At 48.7% G+C, this 19,523-nt stretch overlaps 1 protein-coding gene across 1 annotated transcript in view; it reads left to right on the top strand.

Moving 5' to 3' along the window:
* The window catches only part of LOC115467293 (cytochrome b5 reductase 4-like), a 178,570-nt gene that overhangs the window by 122,650 nt on the left and 36,397 nt on the right, over positions 1 to 19,523 (top strand). Inside the window, exons 12-14 of the mRNA XM_030199138.1 lie at positions 979 to 1,131; positions 3,087 to 3,225; positions 14,277 to 14,363. Of these exons, the coding sequence (XP_030054998.1) occupies positions 979 to 1,131; positions 3,087 to 3,225; positions 14,277 to 14,363 (379 nt within the window). The remainder of the gene's footprint in view (positions 1 to 978; positions 1,132 to 3,086; positions 3,226 to 14,276; positions 14,364 to 19,523) is intronic.

Genomic DNA, 19,523 nt, shown 5'->3' with positions numbered 1-19,523 from the left:
TACTATTTGAGATTCTACATGGAATGTTGCTATTCCACTAGCAACATTTCATGTAGAAGTCGGCCCTTGCAGATCACCAATGTGGCCGTGCAGGCTTCTGCTTCTGTGAGTCTGAGACTCACAGAAACAGAAGCCTGCGCAGCCTTCTACATGGAATGTTGCTAGTGGAATAGCAACATTCCATGTAGAATCTCCAATAGTAGCAACAGAATCTCCAATAGTAGCAACATTCCATGTAGAATCTCCAATAGTATCTATTTTATTTTTGTTGCATTTGTACCCCGCGCTTTTCCCACTCATGGCAGGCTCAATGTGGCTTACATGGGGCAATGGAGGGTTAAGTGACTTGCCCAGAGTTACAAGGAGCTGCCTGTGCCTGAAGTGGGAATCCAACTCAGTTCCTCAGGACCAAAGTCCACCACCCTAACCACTAGGCCACTCCTCCACTGTTGCTACTATTTGAGATTCTACATGGAATGTTGCTATTCCACTACTATGTAGAAGTCGGCCCTTGCAGATCACCAATGTGGCCGCGCAGGCTTCTATATGGAATGTTGCTAGTGGAATAGCAACATTCCATGTAGAATCTCAGAGTAGCAACATTCCATGTAGAATCTCCAATAGTATCTATTTTATTTTTGTTACATTTGTACCGCGCGCTTTCCCACTCATGGCAGGCTCAATGCGGCTTACATGGGGCAATGGAGGGTTAAGTGACTTGCCCAGAGTCACAAGGAGCTGCCTGTGCCTGAAGTGGGAATCGAACTCAGTTCCTCAGTTCCCCAGGACCAAAGTCCACCACCCTAACCACTAGGCCACTCCTCCACTGGGCAGGTCAATATGTGGGTCCATCTACAGGGAAAATTGACTTTTACTCATTGCAATTCTAGTGACAGAAAACTCATTAACTGTTAATTATATATCAAGCACAGTTTACCTTTTATTGGAGATTTCATTTATAAATTTGTATTGTTTTAGGTACAGAAATATCGAAGCCATATACACCCGTATCTCAAGATTTGCAATTGGATTCCAAAGAACTCATACTTAATGAGAGTAAATATATATATTTGATGATTAAAATCTATCCAAATGGAGCGTTCACACAGGAAATAGACAAACTTCAAATAGGTAATCAGTTTTATATTTTTTTTGTAACTGCTTTGATAGGTTTTGCTAAGTGCAACATGTTTTACGTTCTTCTACTTTGTAGAGGATGACACTTTGGGGCCATGGCTGGGATTTTTTACACAGCTGATTAAATTGACAAAAAGACCAGAGATCCATTGACTTTGACTTCATTTCTGTTTCCCCTACATTACAATGTAGAAAGAGGCAATGTGTAAATTAACACTGTACGCCTGTAGCCAGCTCTGTGGCAATGTCTAAGAAACTGCTACCATTAGTGGGTAAAAAGGAAAATAGCTGGGTTCTGGACCAGCTCAAACCTGAACTCACTTGAGGTCCCAAAAACTAGATTGAAACTTTCGTATTTTGGACTTCTTGTGTGTGATAACTAGATTTGTTAGTTGTTATATACTAGAAGCCTAAAAAAATAAGATGGGTCAGTTAGAGTATATAGCTCTAAATGAAGAGGTATAATAGATTCCTGAGACCTGGTAGGAGGATAACCAATGGGACACTGTTAACAATATATAAATTATATTTCAACTAGGAAAAAATGCCCGTTTCTGAGTGCAATGAAACGGGCGCTAGCAAGGGGCCCCCTCCCTCCGTCCCTCCGAGCTACTTGCCTTGTTCGCTGTGGCGTTTCCGGTTCGGCACCTCGAGTGTCATAGCTCCGCCCTCGACGTCATGACGTTTTGACGCAAGGGCGGTGCAGACACTCCAGGGCACACCGGATATCTCAGGCGCCTCAACTTCCGTGGAGGCTTCAGAACGTTGGGTTTGCCTTTTATATAGAGAGATGATCAGTTGGATCAGATTGGAGGAGGGAGTGCTATATGTTAGAGAGAATTGAGTCTAATAGAATAAGGTTCTGCAGGAAACATAGAGGCATATTTTCAAAACACTTAGACTTACAAAGTTCCGTAGTAACCTGTTCTTTGCATACCGCATAAATTCCATTGCAGTAGTCTACATGGCTTAGTACCATTGATTGTATCAGGTTGCGAAATGTTTCCCTTGGGAAGAATTGTTTCACGCGTTTGAGTTTCCACATTGAGTGGAACATTTTCTTTGTTGTGGATTTCACTTGGCTCTCTAGTGTTAAGTTGTGATCCATTGTAACACCGAGGATTTTCAGGCTGTCTGAGATGGGGAGTGTGTAGTCTGGTGTGTTGATGATTGTGGCGTTGTCCGTAATGTGTTGGGATGAAAGGATGAGACAGTGTGTTTTTTCTTTGTTGAGTTTTAGTTGAAATGCATTTGCCCAAGAGTCCATGATGGTCAAGCTGGTCTTGATTTCGTTAGCGATTTCAGTCAGTGTAGTTTTGTAAGGAATGTATATGGTGACATCGTCTGCGTATACGAAAGGGTTAAGGCCTTGGTTGGATAAGGTCTTGGCTAGTGGGGGTCGTCATTAGGTTGAAGAGGATCGGTGATAGCGGTGATCCTTGTGGTACTCCGCAGTCTGCTTTCCACGGTGATGATATGTTTCAGTTTGATTTTACTTGATATGTTCTTATGGTTAGGAAACCCTTGATCCAGCTAAGTATGAAACTCATTTTTTAATATAAAGCTAGAGTTTAGTCTAGTTCCATGCATATATAAATGTAATCTTTTATGTGTCAGGACAGCAGGCTTTATTTACAGTATAACATTTACCATGGATAAAGAATAGCACAATTTAGTAAATTTGTTCTGCCGTTTAACAGTCTTTCATGAGGATATGTAAAGAGGCTTCAGTTTCTAACAGAACTGTGTGACAGTACAGGAGGTATAAAATAATTAGGCATCTGTTCTATTCATTGGCTGTAGAGTTTTTATCCTTTGGAGTCTTTCTTAGCATCTTTTCGTAAATGTGCTAAATTTTTGCTGATTGATAAGAATGTACTTAATTTGTATTTGCATTCAGATTCTGTGATGTAACTAAAGTGGTGATCTGTATAATTTATTTTCTGTAGGAGATAACCTGTTGATGAGCAGTCCTCAAGGCAACTTCAGGAAGTCTCTGCTTCATACAGTAGAAGATCTGTTTTTAGTGGCAGCAGGCACAGGCTTTACACCAATGGTTAATCTACTGGCAGATATTTGCAGTTTCAGGTACATCCTTTAAAAGATAAATAGAACAGAACATTGGCTTTTATTGCAGTATGTATATGTATTTTTTTAAACAAAGGTTAGAACTAGGTTATGGTATAATCCAGAAAGGTTGTATAAAATAATTGCAGAAAATGTACGTCATCTGCCATTTAGACGCCCAGTCTCCTAGTCTCGTAAGGTAATTTTTCACAATCCTCACGCGATTTAACGACTTTGAATAACTTTGTGTCATCAGCAAATTTAATTACCTCACTAGTTACTTCCACCTCTAGGTCATTTGTAAATATGTTAAAAAGCAGCGGTCCCACTGACTACCCTTCTCCATTGAGAATACTGACCATTTAACCCTACTCTCTGTTTTCTATCTTTTAACCAGTTTTTAATCCACAATAGAACACTACCTCCTATCCCATGACTCTCCAATTTCCTCTGGAGTCTTTCATGAGGTACTTTGTCAAACGCCTTCTGAAAATCCAGACATACAATATCAGCCGGCTCACCTTTATCCACATGTTTGTTAACCCCGTCAAAGTAATGTAGTAGATTGGTGAGGCAAGATTTCTCTTCACTAAATCCATGTTGACTTTGTCTTAGTAATCCATGCTTTTGAATATGCTCTTTAATTTTGTTCTTAATAATAGTCTCTACCATTTTGCCCGGCACCGACGTCAGATTCACCGGCCTATAATTTCCCGAATCTCCTCTGGAACCTTTTTAAAAAATCGGCGTTACATTGGCCACCCTTCAATCCTCCGGTACCACGTTTAATTTTAAGAATAAATTACATATTATTAACAATAGCTCTGCAAGCTAGGCTCTAGAGCCTAGAATTTGTTTCCTTGGTTCTTTTGGGGGGGTGTCTCCTGGGTCTTGTTGTCTTCCAGGAAAGACTCCTCTAAGAGGTGCTATTCTTTCAAATGGAGGCTGCTATTCTTTCAAATGGAGGCGGTTTGCTGTGCGGTATGAGAGCAAGGCCCTAGATCTCCTTGTTTGCCCTACACACACCCTGCTTGAATACCTTCTACACCTATCAGAGTCTGGTCTCAAGGCCAACTCCGTAAGGGTTCACCGTAATGCAATTAGTGCTTATCAGCGTGTAAAAGGTAATCCCATCTCTGGACAGCCTCTAGTTGGTCGTTTTATGAGAGTTTTGCTTTTGTGAAAGCCTCCTGTCAAACCTCCACCTGTGTCATGGGATCTCATTGTCATTCTCTCCCAGCTGATGAAAGCTTCTTTCAAGCCACTGAATTCCTGTCATCTGAAGTACTTGACCTGGAAGGTCGTTTTCTTGGTGGCTGTTACTTCAACTCATAGATTCAGTAAGCTTTAGGCCTTTGTGGTGGATGCACCTTATACTAAGTTTCATCACAACAGAGTAGTCCTCTGCACTCATCCTAAATTCCTGCCGAAGGTGGTGTCAATTGTCTTGCCAGCATTCTTTCCCTGACCTCATGCCCATCCTGGCGAAAGCAGCTTGCACACCTTGGATTGGAAGAGAGAGAGAGAGACAGCATTGGCCTACTACATGGAGCGGACCAGGCCTCACAACCAGGCCGCCCAACTTTTTGTTTCTTTTGATCCCAACAGGATGGTGGTAACTATCGGGGAAACGCACCATTTCTAATTTGCTGGCAGATTGCATTTCATTCAGTTATGCCCAGGCTGGGCTGGCCTAGAGAGTCATATCACAGCTCACAATGTCAGAGCCATGGCTGCATTGGTAGCCCACTTGAGGTCAGCCTCCATTGAAGAAATTTGCAAGACTGCGATGTGGTCTTTGGTTCACACATTTGTCAGGATTGCTGGATGTCAGGATTCTCCGAGGACAAGCAGGCTGCTTGTTCTCACGACTGGGTTGACGTCCGCGGCAGCCCCCACCAACCGGAAGAAGCTTCGCGGGACGGTCGGCACGCAGGCCACGCCCACCGCGCATGCGCGGCCGCCTTCCCGCCCGTGCGCGACCGCTCCCGCCAGTTACTTTTTTTCCGCGACTGAGAGAGTTGTGCAATTGCCTCTCTCTCTGTTCAGCCGCCGGATTTTCGACCGCGTTTACGCGGATCGTTGCTTGGATTCCCGTTCGGTTTCCTCTCATCTTGTTTGTATTGTTATAAAAAAAAAAAAAAGAAATTTTTCGCGCGTGTGGAGCACGCGTTCCCTTTTTCCCTCGCTTACTAGCGGGGACGCCACGTTGCGGCCTAGTGGCCGCTCGGTCGATTGATTTTTTCGTGGTGTGATTTTAGCCACCATTGCCGACTTTGACTTCGCCGACGCGATTTTTCCGTCGATGTCCTCGAAGGTCCCGAGTGGATTTAAAAAGTGTGGTCGCTGCGGCCGGCCGATCTCGCAGACCGACACCCACGCTTGGTGCCTCCAGTGCCTCGGGCCGGAGCACAATCTCAAGTCGTGCGCTTTGTGTCTCGGTCTCCGGAAACGGACTCAGGTTGCGAGGCAAGTTCTGCGGGACCGTCTTTTTGGAACTTGCGCCGGCCCCTCGACGTCGACCTCGACGGCATCGGTATCGAAGGCCGGTTCTTCGGTACCGGTATCGATGCCCGAGACATCGGCACCGATGGCAGCGACCCCAGGAGAACAGGTCCCGTCGGCCCGCCGGTCCGCCGGTGAGAGTGGGGTTGAGAGGTCGCGTGGGCAGTCGGCCCCGGTCACTCCCTCAGCTCGTGAGCCACGGGACCGAACCCTGTCGGACCCGGTACCTCGAGACCGAGGGGGATCGACCTCCTCCTCCTCCATGCCCTCCGGCGCCGGTGACGTGCACCGGAAAATAGATAAGAAGCGCCGTCACCGGGAGCCCTCGGTGCACCCTGGAGAGGACTCGACGCCGAAGCGTCATCGCAGAGAGGAGAGATCTCCGTCGGTGGTGGAGGTACCGACGCGTCGGGGTTCCGGCACCTCGGTGCCGTCTCCTGGCCCCCAGCAACTTCTGGCACCGACACCCTTACCGGCCCCACCGCCTTTCCCGGCAGCGGGCCTGGACGAGTGCCTCAGAGCCATCCTTCCGGGGATCCTGGAAGGGCTGATGCGCCAGGCTGTGCCGGCGCCGGGGGTGCTTGCGCCCTCGGCGCCGATGACTGTGGCGCCGGCGAGCTCTAGCCCGGCGCCGGGGCTGTCGACACCGCCGCCGCTTGCGGTGCCGGTCTCGACCGCCACGCAGGTGGAGTCCCCGTCGACGTCGATGGAGGGAGCTCCGTCCCCGCCGGCGCGGGAGTCCACCGCTCGACGACACCGAGACCTCGGTGCCTCGACGTCGAGCCGGGCCCGGTACAGGACTCAGCTACATGAGCTAATGTCCGATACCGAGGATGAGGACTCGTGGGGGGAAGAGGAGGACCCTAGATATTTCTCCTCAGAGGAGTCTACGGGCCTTCCCTCGGACCCCACGCCTTCACCGGAGAGGAAGCTCTCACCTCCTGAGAGTCTCTCCTTTGCCTCTTTTGTGCGGGATATGTCTATAAGCATTCCCTTCCCCGTGGTCTCTGTGGAAGAGCCGAGGGCCGAGATGCTCGAGGTCCTCGACTATCCATCACCACCTAGAGAGTCCTCCACGGTACCGCTGCACAATGTCCTGAAGGAGACGCTGCTTCGGAACTGGGTGCGACCACTAACTAACCCCACCATTCCCAAGAAAGCAGAGTCCCAGTACAGGATCCACTCTGACCCAGAGCTCATGCGGCCCCAGTTGCCCCATGACTCAGCGGTCGTGGATTCTGCTCTCAAGAGGGCACGGAGTTCGAGGGATACCGCCTCGGCGCCCCCGGGGCGGGAGTCTCGCACTCTGGACTCATTTGGGAGGAAGGCCTACCAATCCTCCATGCTCGTGACCCGCATCCAATCTTACCTGCTCTATATGAGCATCCACATGCGGACCAATGTGCAACAGCTGGCGGACCTGGTCGATAAGCTCCCGCCGGAGCAGTCCAGGCCTTATCAGGAGGTGGTCAGGCAGCTGAAGGCGTGCAGAAAGTTCCTGTCCAGGGGGATTTTTGACACCTGTGACGTGGCATCTCGTGCTGCGGCCCAAGGTATAGTGATGCGCAGGCTCTCATGGCTGCGTGCCTCTGACCTGGACAACCGCACCCAGCAGCGACTGGCCGACGTCCCTTGCCGGGGGGATAATATTTTTGGCGAGAAGGTCGAGCAGATGGTTGACCAACTGCATCAGCGGGAAACCGCTCTCGACAAGCTCTCCCACCGGGCGCCTTCAGCACCCGCCCCCGCGGGCGGGCGTTTTTCCCGGGCTCGGCAGGCTGCACCCTATTCTTTTGCGAAGCGTAGGTACAACCAGCCGGCCCGAAGGCCTCGTCAGGCACAGGGACAGCCCCAGCGCGCTCGTTCCCGTCAACAGCGTGCGCCTAAGCAGCCCCCTGCGCCTCCACAGCAAAAGCCGGGGACGGGTTTTTGACTGGATCCATGGGAACATAGCCGCCCTACAAGTGTCCGTACCGGACGACCTGCCGGTCGGAGGGAGGTTAAAATTCTTTCACCAAAGGTGGCCTCTCATAACCTCCGACCAGTGGGTTCTCCAAATAGTGCGGTACGGATACGCCCTGAATTTGGCCTCCCTGCCTCCAAATTGTCCTCCGGGAGCTCAGTCTTTCAGCTCCCATCACAAGCAGGTACTTGCAGAGGAACTCTCCGCCCTTCTCAGCGCCAATGCGGTCGAGCCCGTACCACCCGGGCAGGAAGGGCAGGGATTCTATTCCAGGTACTTCCTTGTGGAAAAGAAAACAGGGGGGATGCGTCCCATCCTAGACCTGAGAGGCCTGAACAAATTCCTGGTCAAAGAAAAGTTCAGGATGCTTTCCTTGGGCACCCTTCTGCCAATGATTCAGAAAAACGATTGGCTATGTTCCCTGGATTTAAAGGACGCATACACTCACATCCCGATACTGCCAGCTCACAGACAGTATCTCAGATTCCGCCTGGGCGCACGGCACTTTCAGTATTGTGTGCTGCCCTTTGGGCTCGCCTCTGCCCCACGAGTGTTTACAAAGTGCCTCGTGGTGGTAGCGGCCCACCTACGCAAGCTGGGAGTGCACGTGTTCCCATATCTCGACGATTGGCTGGTCAAGAACACCTCGGAGGCAGGAGACCTCCGGTCCATGCAGTGCACTATTCAACTTCTGGAGCTGCTGGGGTTTGTGATAAATTACCCAAAGTCCCATCTCCAGCCAACTCAGTCTCTGGAATTCATAGGAGCGCTGCTGAATTCCCAGATGGCTCAGGCCTACCTTCCCGAAGCGAGGGCCACCAATCTCTTGGCCCTGGCTTCGCAGACCAGAGCGTCTCAGCAGATCACAGCTCGGCAGATGTTGAGACTTCTGGGTCATATGGCCTCCACAGTTCATGTGACTCCCATGGCTCGTCTTCATATGAGATCTGCTCAATGGACCCTAGCTTCCCAGTGGTTCCAAGCCACCGGGAATCTAGAGGATGTCATCCGCCTCTCCACCAGTTGCCGCACTTCACTGCTCTGGTGGACCATACGGACCAATTTGACCCTGGGACGTCCATTCCAAATTCCGCAGCCCACGAAAGTGCTGACGACGGATGCATCTCGCCTGGGGTGGGGAGCCCATGTCGATGGGCTTCACACCCAGGGTCTGTGGTCCCTCCAGGAAAAGGATCTGCAGATCAACCTCCTGGAGCTCCGAGCGATCTGGAACGCACTGAAGGCTTTCAGAGATCGGCTGTCCTGCCAAATTATCCAAATTCGGACAGACAATCAGGTTGCAATGTATTACGTCAACAAGCAGGGGGGCACCGGATCTCGCCCCCTGTGTCAGGAAGCCGTCGGTATGTGGCGTTGGGCGTGTCGGTTCGGCATGCTTCTCCAAGCCACGTACCTGGCAGGCGTAAACAACAGTCTGGCCGACAGACTGAGCAGAGTCATGCAACCGCACGAGTGGTCGCTCCATTCCAGAGTGGTACGCAAGATCTTCCGAGAGTGGGGCACCCCCTCGGTGGATCTTTTCGCCTCTCAGACCAACCACAAGCTGCCTCTGTTCTGTTCCAGACTTCAGACACACGGCAGGCTAGCGTCAGATGCCTTTCTCCTTCATTGGGGGACCGGCCTCCTGTATGCTTATCCTCCCATACCTTTGGTGGGGAAGACCTTACTGAAGCTCAAGCAAGACCGCGGCACCATGATTCTGATAGCGCCCTTTTGGCCCCGTCAGATCTGGTTCCCTCTTCTTCTGGAGTTGTCCTCCGAAGAACCGTGGAGATTGGAGTGTTTTCCGACTCTCATTTCGCAGAACGACGGAGCGTTGCTGCACCCCAACCTTCAATCCCTGGCTCTCACGGCCTGGATGTTGAGGGCGTAGACTTCGCTGCGTTGGGTCTGTCTGAGGGTGTCTCCCGGGTCTTGCTTGCCTCTAGGAAGGATTCCACTAAAAAGAGTTACTTTTTCAAGTGGAGGAGGTTTGTCGTTTGGTGTGAGAGCAAGGCCCTAGAACCTCGTTCTTGCCCTGCACAGAACCTGCTTGAATACCTTCTGCACTTATCAGAGTCTGGCCTCAAGACCAACTCAGTAAGGAATCACCTTAGTGCGATTAGTGCTTACCATTATCGTGTGGAAGGTAAAGCCATCTCTGGAGAGCCTTTAGTCATTCGATTCATGAGAGGCTTGCTTTTGTCAAAGCCCCCTATCAAGCCTCCTACTGTGTCATGGGATCTCAACGTCGTCCTCACCCAGCTGATGAAACCTCCTTTTGAGCCACTGAATACCTGCCATCTGAAGTACTTGACCTGGAAGGTCATTTTCTTGGTGGCAGTTACTTCAGCTCGTAGGGTCAGTGAGCTTCAAGCCCTAGTAGCTCATGCTCCATATACTAAATTTCATCACAACAGAGTAGTGCTCCGCACTCACCCAAAGTTCCTGCCGAAGGTGGTGTCGGAGTTCCATCTTAACCAGTCAATTGTCTTGCCAACATTCTTCCCCAGGCCGCATACCCGCCCTGCTGAACGTCAGTTGCACACATTGGACTGCAAGAGAGCATTGGCCTTCTACTTGGAGCGGACACAGCCCAACAGACAGTCCGCCCAATTGTTTATTTCTTTCGACCCTAACAGGCTAGGGGTCGCTGTCGGGAAACGCACCATCTCCAATTGGCTAGCAGATTGCATTTCCTTCACTTACGCCCAGGCTGGGCTGACTCTTGAGGGTCATGTCACGGCTCATAGTGTCAGAGCCATGGCAGCGTCGGTGGCCCACTTGAAGTCAGCCACTATTGAAGAGATCTGCAAGGCTGCGACGTGGTCATCTGTCCACACATTCACATCTCATTACTGCCTCCAGCAGGATACCCGACGCGACAGTCGGTTCGGGCAGTCGGTGTTGCAGAATCTGTTTGGGGTGTAAATCCAACTCCACCCTCCAGGACCCGAATTTATTCTGGTCAGGCTGCACTCTCAGTTAGTTGTTCTTCGTAGGTCAATTTCTGTTGTACCCTCGCCGTTGCGAGGTTCAATTGACCTGGGTTATTGTTTTGAGTGAGCCTGAGAGCTAGGGATACCCCAGTCGTGAGAACAAGCAGCCTGCTTGTCCTCGGAGAAAGGGTATGATACATACCTGTAGCAGTTGTTCTCCGAGGACAGCAGGCTGATTGTTCTCACCTACCCTCCCTCCTCCCCTTTGGAGTTGTGTGTTTCATATTTTATTGCTTGTCATTCAACTGGCGGGAGCGGTCGCGCACGGGCGGGAAGGCGGCCGCGCATGCGCGGTGGGCGTGGCCTGCGTGCCGACCGTCCCGCGAAGCTTCTTCCGGTTGGTGGGGGCTGCCGCGGACGTCAACCCAGTCGTGAGAACAATCAGCCTGCTGTCCTCGGAGAACAACTGCTACAGGTATGTATCATACCCTTTCCTGGTCATACTTAGATTAATATGAAACCAGCTTCTGATAACTCCTCCCTCCCTCAGGAAGCCCTGAGGATGGCAGATGGACCAAATGTTGCCCAGCTGCCTGCTAACCCTTTGTTTTCTCAAGTACCCCTACTTAACATACCTTTGTCCTCTCTGGGCATCTGGGACCAGGGCTCTCTGAGAATAATGAAAGCCAGACAGAGAGGCTCCAAAACTAGGGACTTCAAAGATTAAAACCTGTGAAAATGCTCACCTTCTTTACATCAGGAAATTAAACTGGAGTTTGCAAAGGAAATAGCTGATAACTTCTTTCCTTCCCAGCCTTTGTTATCTCTGTTCCTGTTAGGTATATAAAGCAGAGCATATGGCTCTGCTCTGCTTCCTTTCTCTTTTCTCTGCACACCCCCATCTCCAGCCACCAGAGCCCCTGGCGCTCTCTTTTTCCTTTCTCTTTCTCTGCACACCCCCATCTCCAGCCACCAGAGCCCCTGGTGCTGGCCCCTCTTCTCCTTCAGCCCTACCCCGAAGCTCTCTCTCTCTCTTTTCCTCTGAACACCCCTATCTTTTCTTTTCTCTCATTGATTCTCATTTAAACACACACCCAGATACAGCATTGCAATATTTATTTGTACTAAGTGCTGTGAGCCTATATATATGCAAATATAATATACGTTCTATCCAAACCCTTGTGGATTGTGCATTATTGAGAACCCACTGCCTCTATGGACTGGACCCAGGACCATACAACATTCACATCACATACTACTGCCTTGAGCAGGATACCCAACGCAACAGTTCAGGCAGACAGAGTTGCAAAATCTATTTGGGGTCTAGAATCCAACTCCACCCTCCTAGGTCAGTTTTATTCTGTTCCAGGCCTCACTCTCATTCAGATTGTATATAGTTTCAGGGTAATCCGTTTTATATCCTCGCCATTGCGAAGCCCAATTGTCCATGTTTTTGTTGAGCCTGGATGCTAGGGATTCCCCACTTGTGAGAATATATAAGCCTGCCTGTCCTCGGAGAAAGCAAAGATGCTTACCTGTAGCAGGTATTCTCCAAGGACAGCAAACTTTATTTTCTCACAATCCCTCCCACTTCCCCTTGCAGTTGTCTCCTTTTTATTTTAATTTTATTTTTGCTGTAGTTCCCGCGGCAGGTGGGAAGGCATGCGTGCAGGTTCATGTGCAGTGGAGCATGTTTCGCGCTCTGTGTTTCGCGCTCCACAAAACTCTACTTGTTATAAGTCCCGGACCGGGCGATGTGGTTCAGCGTCACCCACTTGTGAGAATATAAATCCTGCTGTCCTTGGAGAATACCTGCTACAGGTAAGTATCTTCACTTTTCAGTACCTCCTTTCTTCTATTTTACATACATTTTTAAAAATGGACAATTCGTTAAACAAAACACGTCAAGCAGAACACTTGTACAGAAATAAAGCTAACGTCAGAAACAGAACTAAGGAAATAGGATTAGGAAATAAATCTCTATTGCTCGTTATGGGTAATCTAAGATTTAACTAAAGGAGAACAAAAGAATGACATTACTACCTAAAGGAAATAAATACACATTTACCTACTAACGTCCAACTAAGAGGCAGATGCACTAAAGCTAAATGAGCCTTTAATGACCCTCCAACGAGGAAAATTTGATCCGTTGCATGCATCAAAGGGCTTTTACCGAGGAAGCCAGCAGCTAACGAAAACGGAATGGAGATGAGCAATTAGTGTGAAAACCCCATTGAAACGACATGCACTAACCTTTTCCGATTGCCTTTACGCAGGAAAAAGGCAGGAAATCTCCTCTCGTTAGGACAGCTCTGTGCCAGGAAAAATCATTAAGTGAAAAAATAAACAAACTTTGAGCCAATCCCAGCGCATTAGCAGAGCTAAAAGCGCTGTGATTGGTCCAAAGGACGTCAGAAAACACATCAAATAAAAAAAATTAAAAAAGGATCGGGAGGGGGCAAGGGCGCTCATCAGGAGCGTCCTGTATGGACGGCCTTGCCCCCCCCCCCCCCCCCCGCTGCTCCCCACTTTCCGCCCCCCCCCCGAAAAAGCAAAATTCTAGCAGCCCCGGCCCCCTCCCTTCCTCACTACTCTGTCTCCCCTCAGCTCCGCCTCCCGACATCCTCCGCCCTGTGCCCCATCCCCTCTTGGGGTCGTCACCGCCATTCCCCTCCTCCATCGGGCCCCCCTCCCTCTTACCGGGCCCGTGCAGCGCCTCTCTCCTCTGTCCGAAGGCGCTGCACGGGCAAGAAGAAAGCTGATGCCTGCCTTCGCCCAGCTTCTGTCCGCGTCTCTCTCCTCCTGGGCCCGCCCCTGTCTGACGTCGGTAACCCTACGTAGAGGGAGGGGGGCCCGATGGAGGAGGGGAATGGCGGTGACAACCCCAAGAGGGGACGGGGCATAGGGCGGAGGATGTCGGGAGGCGGAGCTGAGGGGAGACAGAGTAGTGAGGAAGGGAGGGGGGCCGGGGCTGCTAAAGGTACGTTTGCTTTTCTTCTTGCTTAATTTAGAATGCAGGGGGAAGTGGGGCGGGGGGAACGGCGACCACGGGTGGGGGGGGGGGGCAAGGACGGCCATACAGGACGCTCCTGACCAGCGCCTTTGCCCCCTCCCGACCCTTTTTTTTTATTTTTGTTTTGATTTGGGAGCCATGTGCTTGTGATTTGACTGTGTTTTGACTGTTTGTGGCATGCGCAGAGCAGCTAACATAACGCTTGGCTGCTCTGCGCATGATTTGGGGGCCGATTAACGATGTGTATTGTGATTCTTTGATACATTGTACGTTTCAATACCGATCTCAGCATGTGTGACTTTTTTTTTTGGTGCATTTTTCGTTATTTTAAAATCGTTAGGGACTTTAACGATTTAGATTTTTTTACGTTTGGTTGCTGCATCTGCCTCTAAATCTTATCTAAATATCAGCCAATTAATTCATGACTACAACAGAGGATTATCCTACGTCTCCAGCAGCTAATCTAATAGCTAAAAGATGAACAATTGAGAAGGAATTAAAAAAAACCAAAAACATATCTTTGAGCATCAAACTTTTTCAGCCCTAATGCTACTGCCGCTCACCTGGTTTAAGTAGCAGTGTTTTGGAAGCATATGATAAATATATATATTTTTTTTCTTTTGATAACCTTTGTCTTTGTTTTTATTTTAAGGAAAATAAAATTGATGTTCTTTAATAGAAGAGAAGATGATATCCTCTGGAAAGAGCAGTTGGAGCAGCTAGCCTTTACAAACGAAAGGTACTAAATTCTTAAGTCTTCTTAAATATCTATATTTAAGTGGAGTGGAGGAGTGGCCTAGTGGTTAGGGTGGTGGACTTTGGTCCTGGGGAACTGGGGAGCTGAGTTGGATTCCCACTTCAGGCACAGGCAGCTCCTTCTGACTCTGGAGGGTTAAGTGACTTGTCACTTAACCCTCCATTGCCCCATGTAAGCCGCATTGAGCCTGCCGTGAGTGGGAAAGCGCAGGGTACAAATGTAACAAAAATAAAATAGATACTATTGGGGATTCTACATGGAATGTTGCTACTATTGGAGATTCTACATGGAATGTTGCTATTCCACTAGCAACATTCCATGTAGAAGGCTGCGCAGGCTTCTGTTTCTGTGAGTCTGACGTCCTGCACGTACGTGCAGGACGTCAGACTCACAGAAGCAGAAGCCTGTGCGGCCACATTGGTGATCTGCAAGTAGAATCTCAAATAGTAGCAACAGTGGAGGAGTGGCCTAGTGGTTAGGGTGGTGGACTTTGGTCCTGGGGAACTGAGTTGGATTCCCACTTCAGGCACAGGCAGCTCCTTGTGACTCTGGGCAAGTCACTTAACCTTCCATTGCCCCATGTAAGCCGCATTGAGCCTGCCATGAGTGGGAAAGCGCAGGGTACAAATGTAACAAAAATAAAATAGATACTATTGGAGATTCTACATGGAATGTTGCTATTCCACTAGCAACATTCCATGTAGAAGCCTGCACGGCCACATTGGTGATCTGCAAGGGCCGACTTCTAGTGGAATAGCAACATTCCATGTAGAATCTCAAATAGTAGCAACAGTGGAGGAGTGGCCTAGTGGTTAGGGTGGTGGACTTTGGTCCTGGGGAACTGAGTTGGATTCCCACTTCAGGCACAGGCAGCTCCTTGTGACTCTGGGCAAGTCACTTAACCCTCCATTGCCCCATGTAAGCCGCATTGAGCCTGCCATGAGTGGGAAAGCGCAGGGTACAAATGTAACAAAAATAAATATATTTCTATGTTATCTGAGATTAGCCGAGATTGGGTGGTGGGAGGCGGGACTAGTGCTGGGCAGACTTATACGGTCTGTGCCCTGAAAATGACAGATACAAATCAAGATAAGGTATACACAAAAAGTAGCACATACGAGTTTATCTTGATGGGCAGACTAGATGCACCGTGCAGGTCTTTTTCTGCCATCATCTACTATGTTACTATGATGTCATCTTGTAGAAAAATAGAATAAAGCTTTATAGTTCTTTGCTCTGTTTTGTTCTAGTCAGTGTGCAGGGTTATCTGTTATGGTGCTTTTTCTATCCTGATAATGTTCAGTCTTGTTATGGGAAATTCTTACAGCTGATCTGATTTACTGCAATAGACTAGCAAAACTTTAAATACATCAGCTGATTTTTTTTTTTCCTCTGTACTTGAACCTGCGCTGCTGTTGTACTGTCACAGTACAAAAGATGATTGCGTCAAATGTGGCATTGTGGAATTAATTTTAATGGTGTGACTTGTGCAGTAGTTCTCAGGTCATTTTTGACCTTTTCAGTAGCTTGTATTGATTTTTGGATAAGTTATGCAGAAGTTCTATTGTCATGTTTGTATTTTCAAATGTTAATAAACGTGAATATGAAACTTCGGAGCAGCCATTTTCCATTGTGATTAAATTACTTCCATTATTATCAGCCCTTTATCACTGACTTGAGAAGTCAATTCAAAGATGTTTTATTTGCCGTGAACACAATTTCTGAGTATTTTTGTCTTATAGTAAACTTTCTCCTGGAACATTGTTATTTTATTTATTTATTTATTTATTTTATTGCATTTGTATCCCACATTTTCCCACCTTTTTGCGGGCTCAGTGTGGCTTACAATAAGTTGTGAGCGATGGAAATACAACTTGTTACTACTCGGTTATGGATTACATTGTGAGGAGTTAAGTGAGACAAACTCAGAGTATCATTAAGGAATATAACAATGGAAAAGGGCAGTTAAACATTGGGGGAACAACGGGAAACTAAAAGGGGCAGTACATAACAACAAGAAAGCATATGGCGTACATTTTCTGTGAGTAGAAGTATGAGTGTGGTGAGATTACAGGGGATGAGAATTCAGAGTGGCTGTATTGAAGCATTATTGAACCGTGGGTGTGGGCTTTATGTGTTTTATTTGTATAAATATTGCTTCTGGTGCATGGAGCTGGTTTATGGCATTAGTGCAGGTCAGTTAATGGTTTATTTACTAAACTTATATGCTAATAGCACAGCAGCATCTTATTGGTTAGTGTACATTTAACACCCGGATTCTTTGTATGGTGAGTACAGTTAAACGCACAAACAGGCGCATGTAACTTAATTGATTGACAAGTCAATCAGCACTGATGTTAACAAGCAATTATCAGCACTAATTGGGGCTAGGAATTTATGCGCACTATTCGCTTAAGTGTATTTTATAATGTAGACCGTGTAAATTCTACCATGCAGATCTCAAGAGGGGCGTGGCCATGAGAGGAGCATGGGCAGGTCATGGGCATGCCTAAAATTTACACACGCAGTGTTATAGAATATTCCCGATTTGTGCCTAAATTAGGTGTGCTGTTAATAGATAGTGGCAATACTCTACTGTGATTTACAATAACTACAAACACGTACACCAGTAGAAGTGATCATGAGAGTATCAGATGCGTACTTCAGGGACAGTCTCATATGGTCACCAGGACAATGTATCTCACCAATCACGGGTGTATCCTTCCTCTGTGACAGGGGCGTATCTGGCCTCTGGCGGTAGGGGGGGCCAGAGCCAGAGGGAGGGGGCACATTTTACCCCCCCCCCCTGCCGCCACCGACCCCCCCCTCCGCCATTACCGGACCCCCCCCCCACCGCCACCAACGACTCTCTCCACCCCCCTCCCGCCGCCAGCCCTCCCCCGCTGCCGTTTCTTACTTTTGCGTCCGCTTCCTCCTGCGCCTTTAAAAATATTTCTTCAGCTGGCGGGGGACCCCAACCCCCCCCCCCCCAGCCAACCCGAGGTGACAACTTGCAAGTTCTTCCTCCGCTGTGGCCAACATGCTGGAGTTGAGCGTCTGAATCCAGTTCGGAGTCTGACGTGTACGTGCTGCGACGTCAGACTCCGAACTGGATTCACACGCTTTCAGCTCCAGCATGTTGGCCACAGCGGAGGAAGAACTTGCAAGTTGTCACCTCGGGTTGGCTGGGGGGGGGGGTTGGGGTCCCCCGCCAGCTGAAGAAATATTTTTAAAGGCGCAGGAGGAAGCGGACGCAAAAGTAAGAAACGGCAGCGGGGAGGGCTGGCGGCGGGAGGGGGGCCAGGGCGAAATCTGCGGGGGCCCAGGCCCCTGTGGCTCCACGCAGATACGCCCCTGCTCTGTGACAGTTGTAATCATCAACTGACCCCCTCCTTCCACTATATATTAAGTTTTTTTTTCTGTTTTTATATACATTTTTCTTATTTCTAATATTACTTCTTTTTTTCTTTTTACAAATGTTCCACAACTTATGTTGCCAATTTCCCTTACTCCTGTATAGATCCAAAAAATGTCTACGGTATTTATGAGTAATGCACGGTTATTGCAGTAATGCTTACACTGGGCGTCCACAATTAACAATAGCCGTCTTCACTCTGAGTTTAATTGTTCACGGCTCGGGCGGCCATACTTTGTGCGCCCAAACAATAGCCGTCTTAACAGTCAATAATGGCCATCTGTACTAAACAATGGCCGTCTGCATTCTGCACTTATCTGTAAGGATGCTCGCTCGTTTCCTCCGGTCAGTCCAGGTGCTAATCTTGCCCCGACAGGTGCCTGTTTCGCTCCTTATGGCTTTTTCAAGGGGTATACGCACTGAAGACCTAAAAAAACAAAGTGCATTTTTGTTAGTGCTGTATTGCTGTTCACCGTTGATCATCAATGTACATTATAGCTCCCGGCTCACAGTTTCTTACGTCAGACGAGGGCAGGCCCAGGTCAGGAAAAGAGAGACGTCCTGAAGACTCGGCGGCGATCAGATGTTCTTGCCCGCAGCGCCTTCACACAGAGGTGAGAGGCACTGCGCAGGCCCGGTAAGGCGAAGGGGGGGAGCGGCGGCGATGACCTCTGGGGCGGGGCATGGGGGTGGAGGATGGTGGGACGCGGAGCTGCGGGAGAAAGAGTAGAGAGAAAGGAATAGAGGAAGGGAGGGGGGTCGGGGCTGCTAGAATTTTGATTTTTCATGCAGGGGGAAGCGGGGAGCGGAGGATGGCGGGAGGCAGAGCTGTGGGAGAAAGGAAGGGAGGGGGGCTGGAGCTGCTAAAGTTTGGATTTTTATGCTGCAGCTGTCATGTCATCCCCGTTCACTCAAAACAAGCAAGCAAGCCTATGAAGTACTGCATCCACCTTGTCGTCTTTATTGGTAGCATTTTTATTTAATCTCACTTAAATTTCAAACATGCCAGCTTGGATTTTTATGCTGCAGGGGGAAGCGGGGAGCAGCTCAGGCCTTAATGACAGCTCTGACCTCACGTTAAATATATTGCGGCAAATGATTCGGTGCAATCGTCGGTATGGTTAGTGCATCCCGAATTGTCCACATTACAATGGTAGTTACTCGTTTGCATTCCGTTTTCGTTAGCTGCTATCGTCGTTGGAAAATGGCCTTCAATGCATGCTATGTTTAAAAATTTCTTCGTTAAAGGGCCGTTAAAATTTAGTGCATCTGGGCCTCAGTATGACATTGCGTATGGAGTCGTTGGTGAGGCCCCATCTGGAGTATTGTGTTCAGTTTTGGAGGCCGTATCTGGCTAAGGATGTAAAAAGAATCGAAGCGGTGCAAAGAAAAGCTATGAGAATGGTATGGGATTTGCGTTACAAGACATATGAGGAGAGACTTGCTGAACTAAACATGTATACTCTGGAGGAAAGGAGAAACAGGGGTGATATGATACAGACGTTCAAATATTTGAAAGGTATTAATCTGCAAACGAACCTTTTTCCAGAGATACGAAGGCGGTAGAACGAGAGGACATAAAATGAGATTGAAGGGGGGAAGACTCAAGAAAAATGTCAGGAAGTATTTTTTCACAGAGAGAGTGGTGGATGCTTGGAATGCCCTCCCGCGGGAGATGGTGGAGATGAAAACGGTAGCGGAATTCAAGCATGCGTGGGATAAACATA

This window comes from Microcaecilia unicolor, chromosome 3, assembly GCF_901765095.1.
Source record: "Microcaecilia unicolor chromosome 3, aMicUni1.1, whole genome shotgun sequence".
Classification (NCBI taxonomy): Eukaryota; Metazoa; Chordata; class Amphibia; order Gymnophiona; family Siphonopidae; genus Microcaecilia; species Microcaecilia unicolor.
The sequence above is the reverse complement of the archived record's forward strand: the minus strand, read 5'-3'. Positions and strand labels throughout refer to the sequence as shown.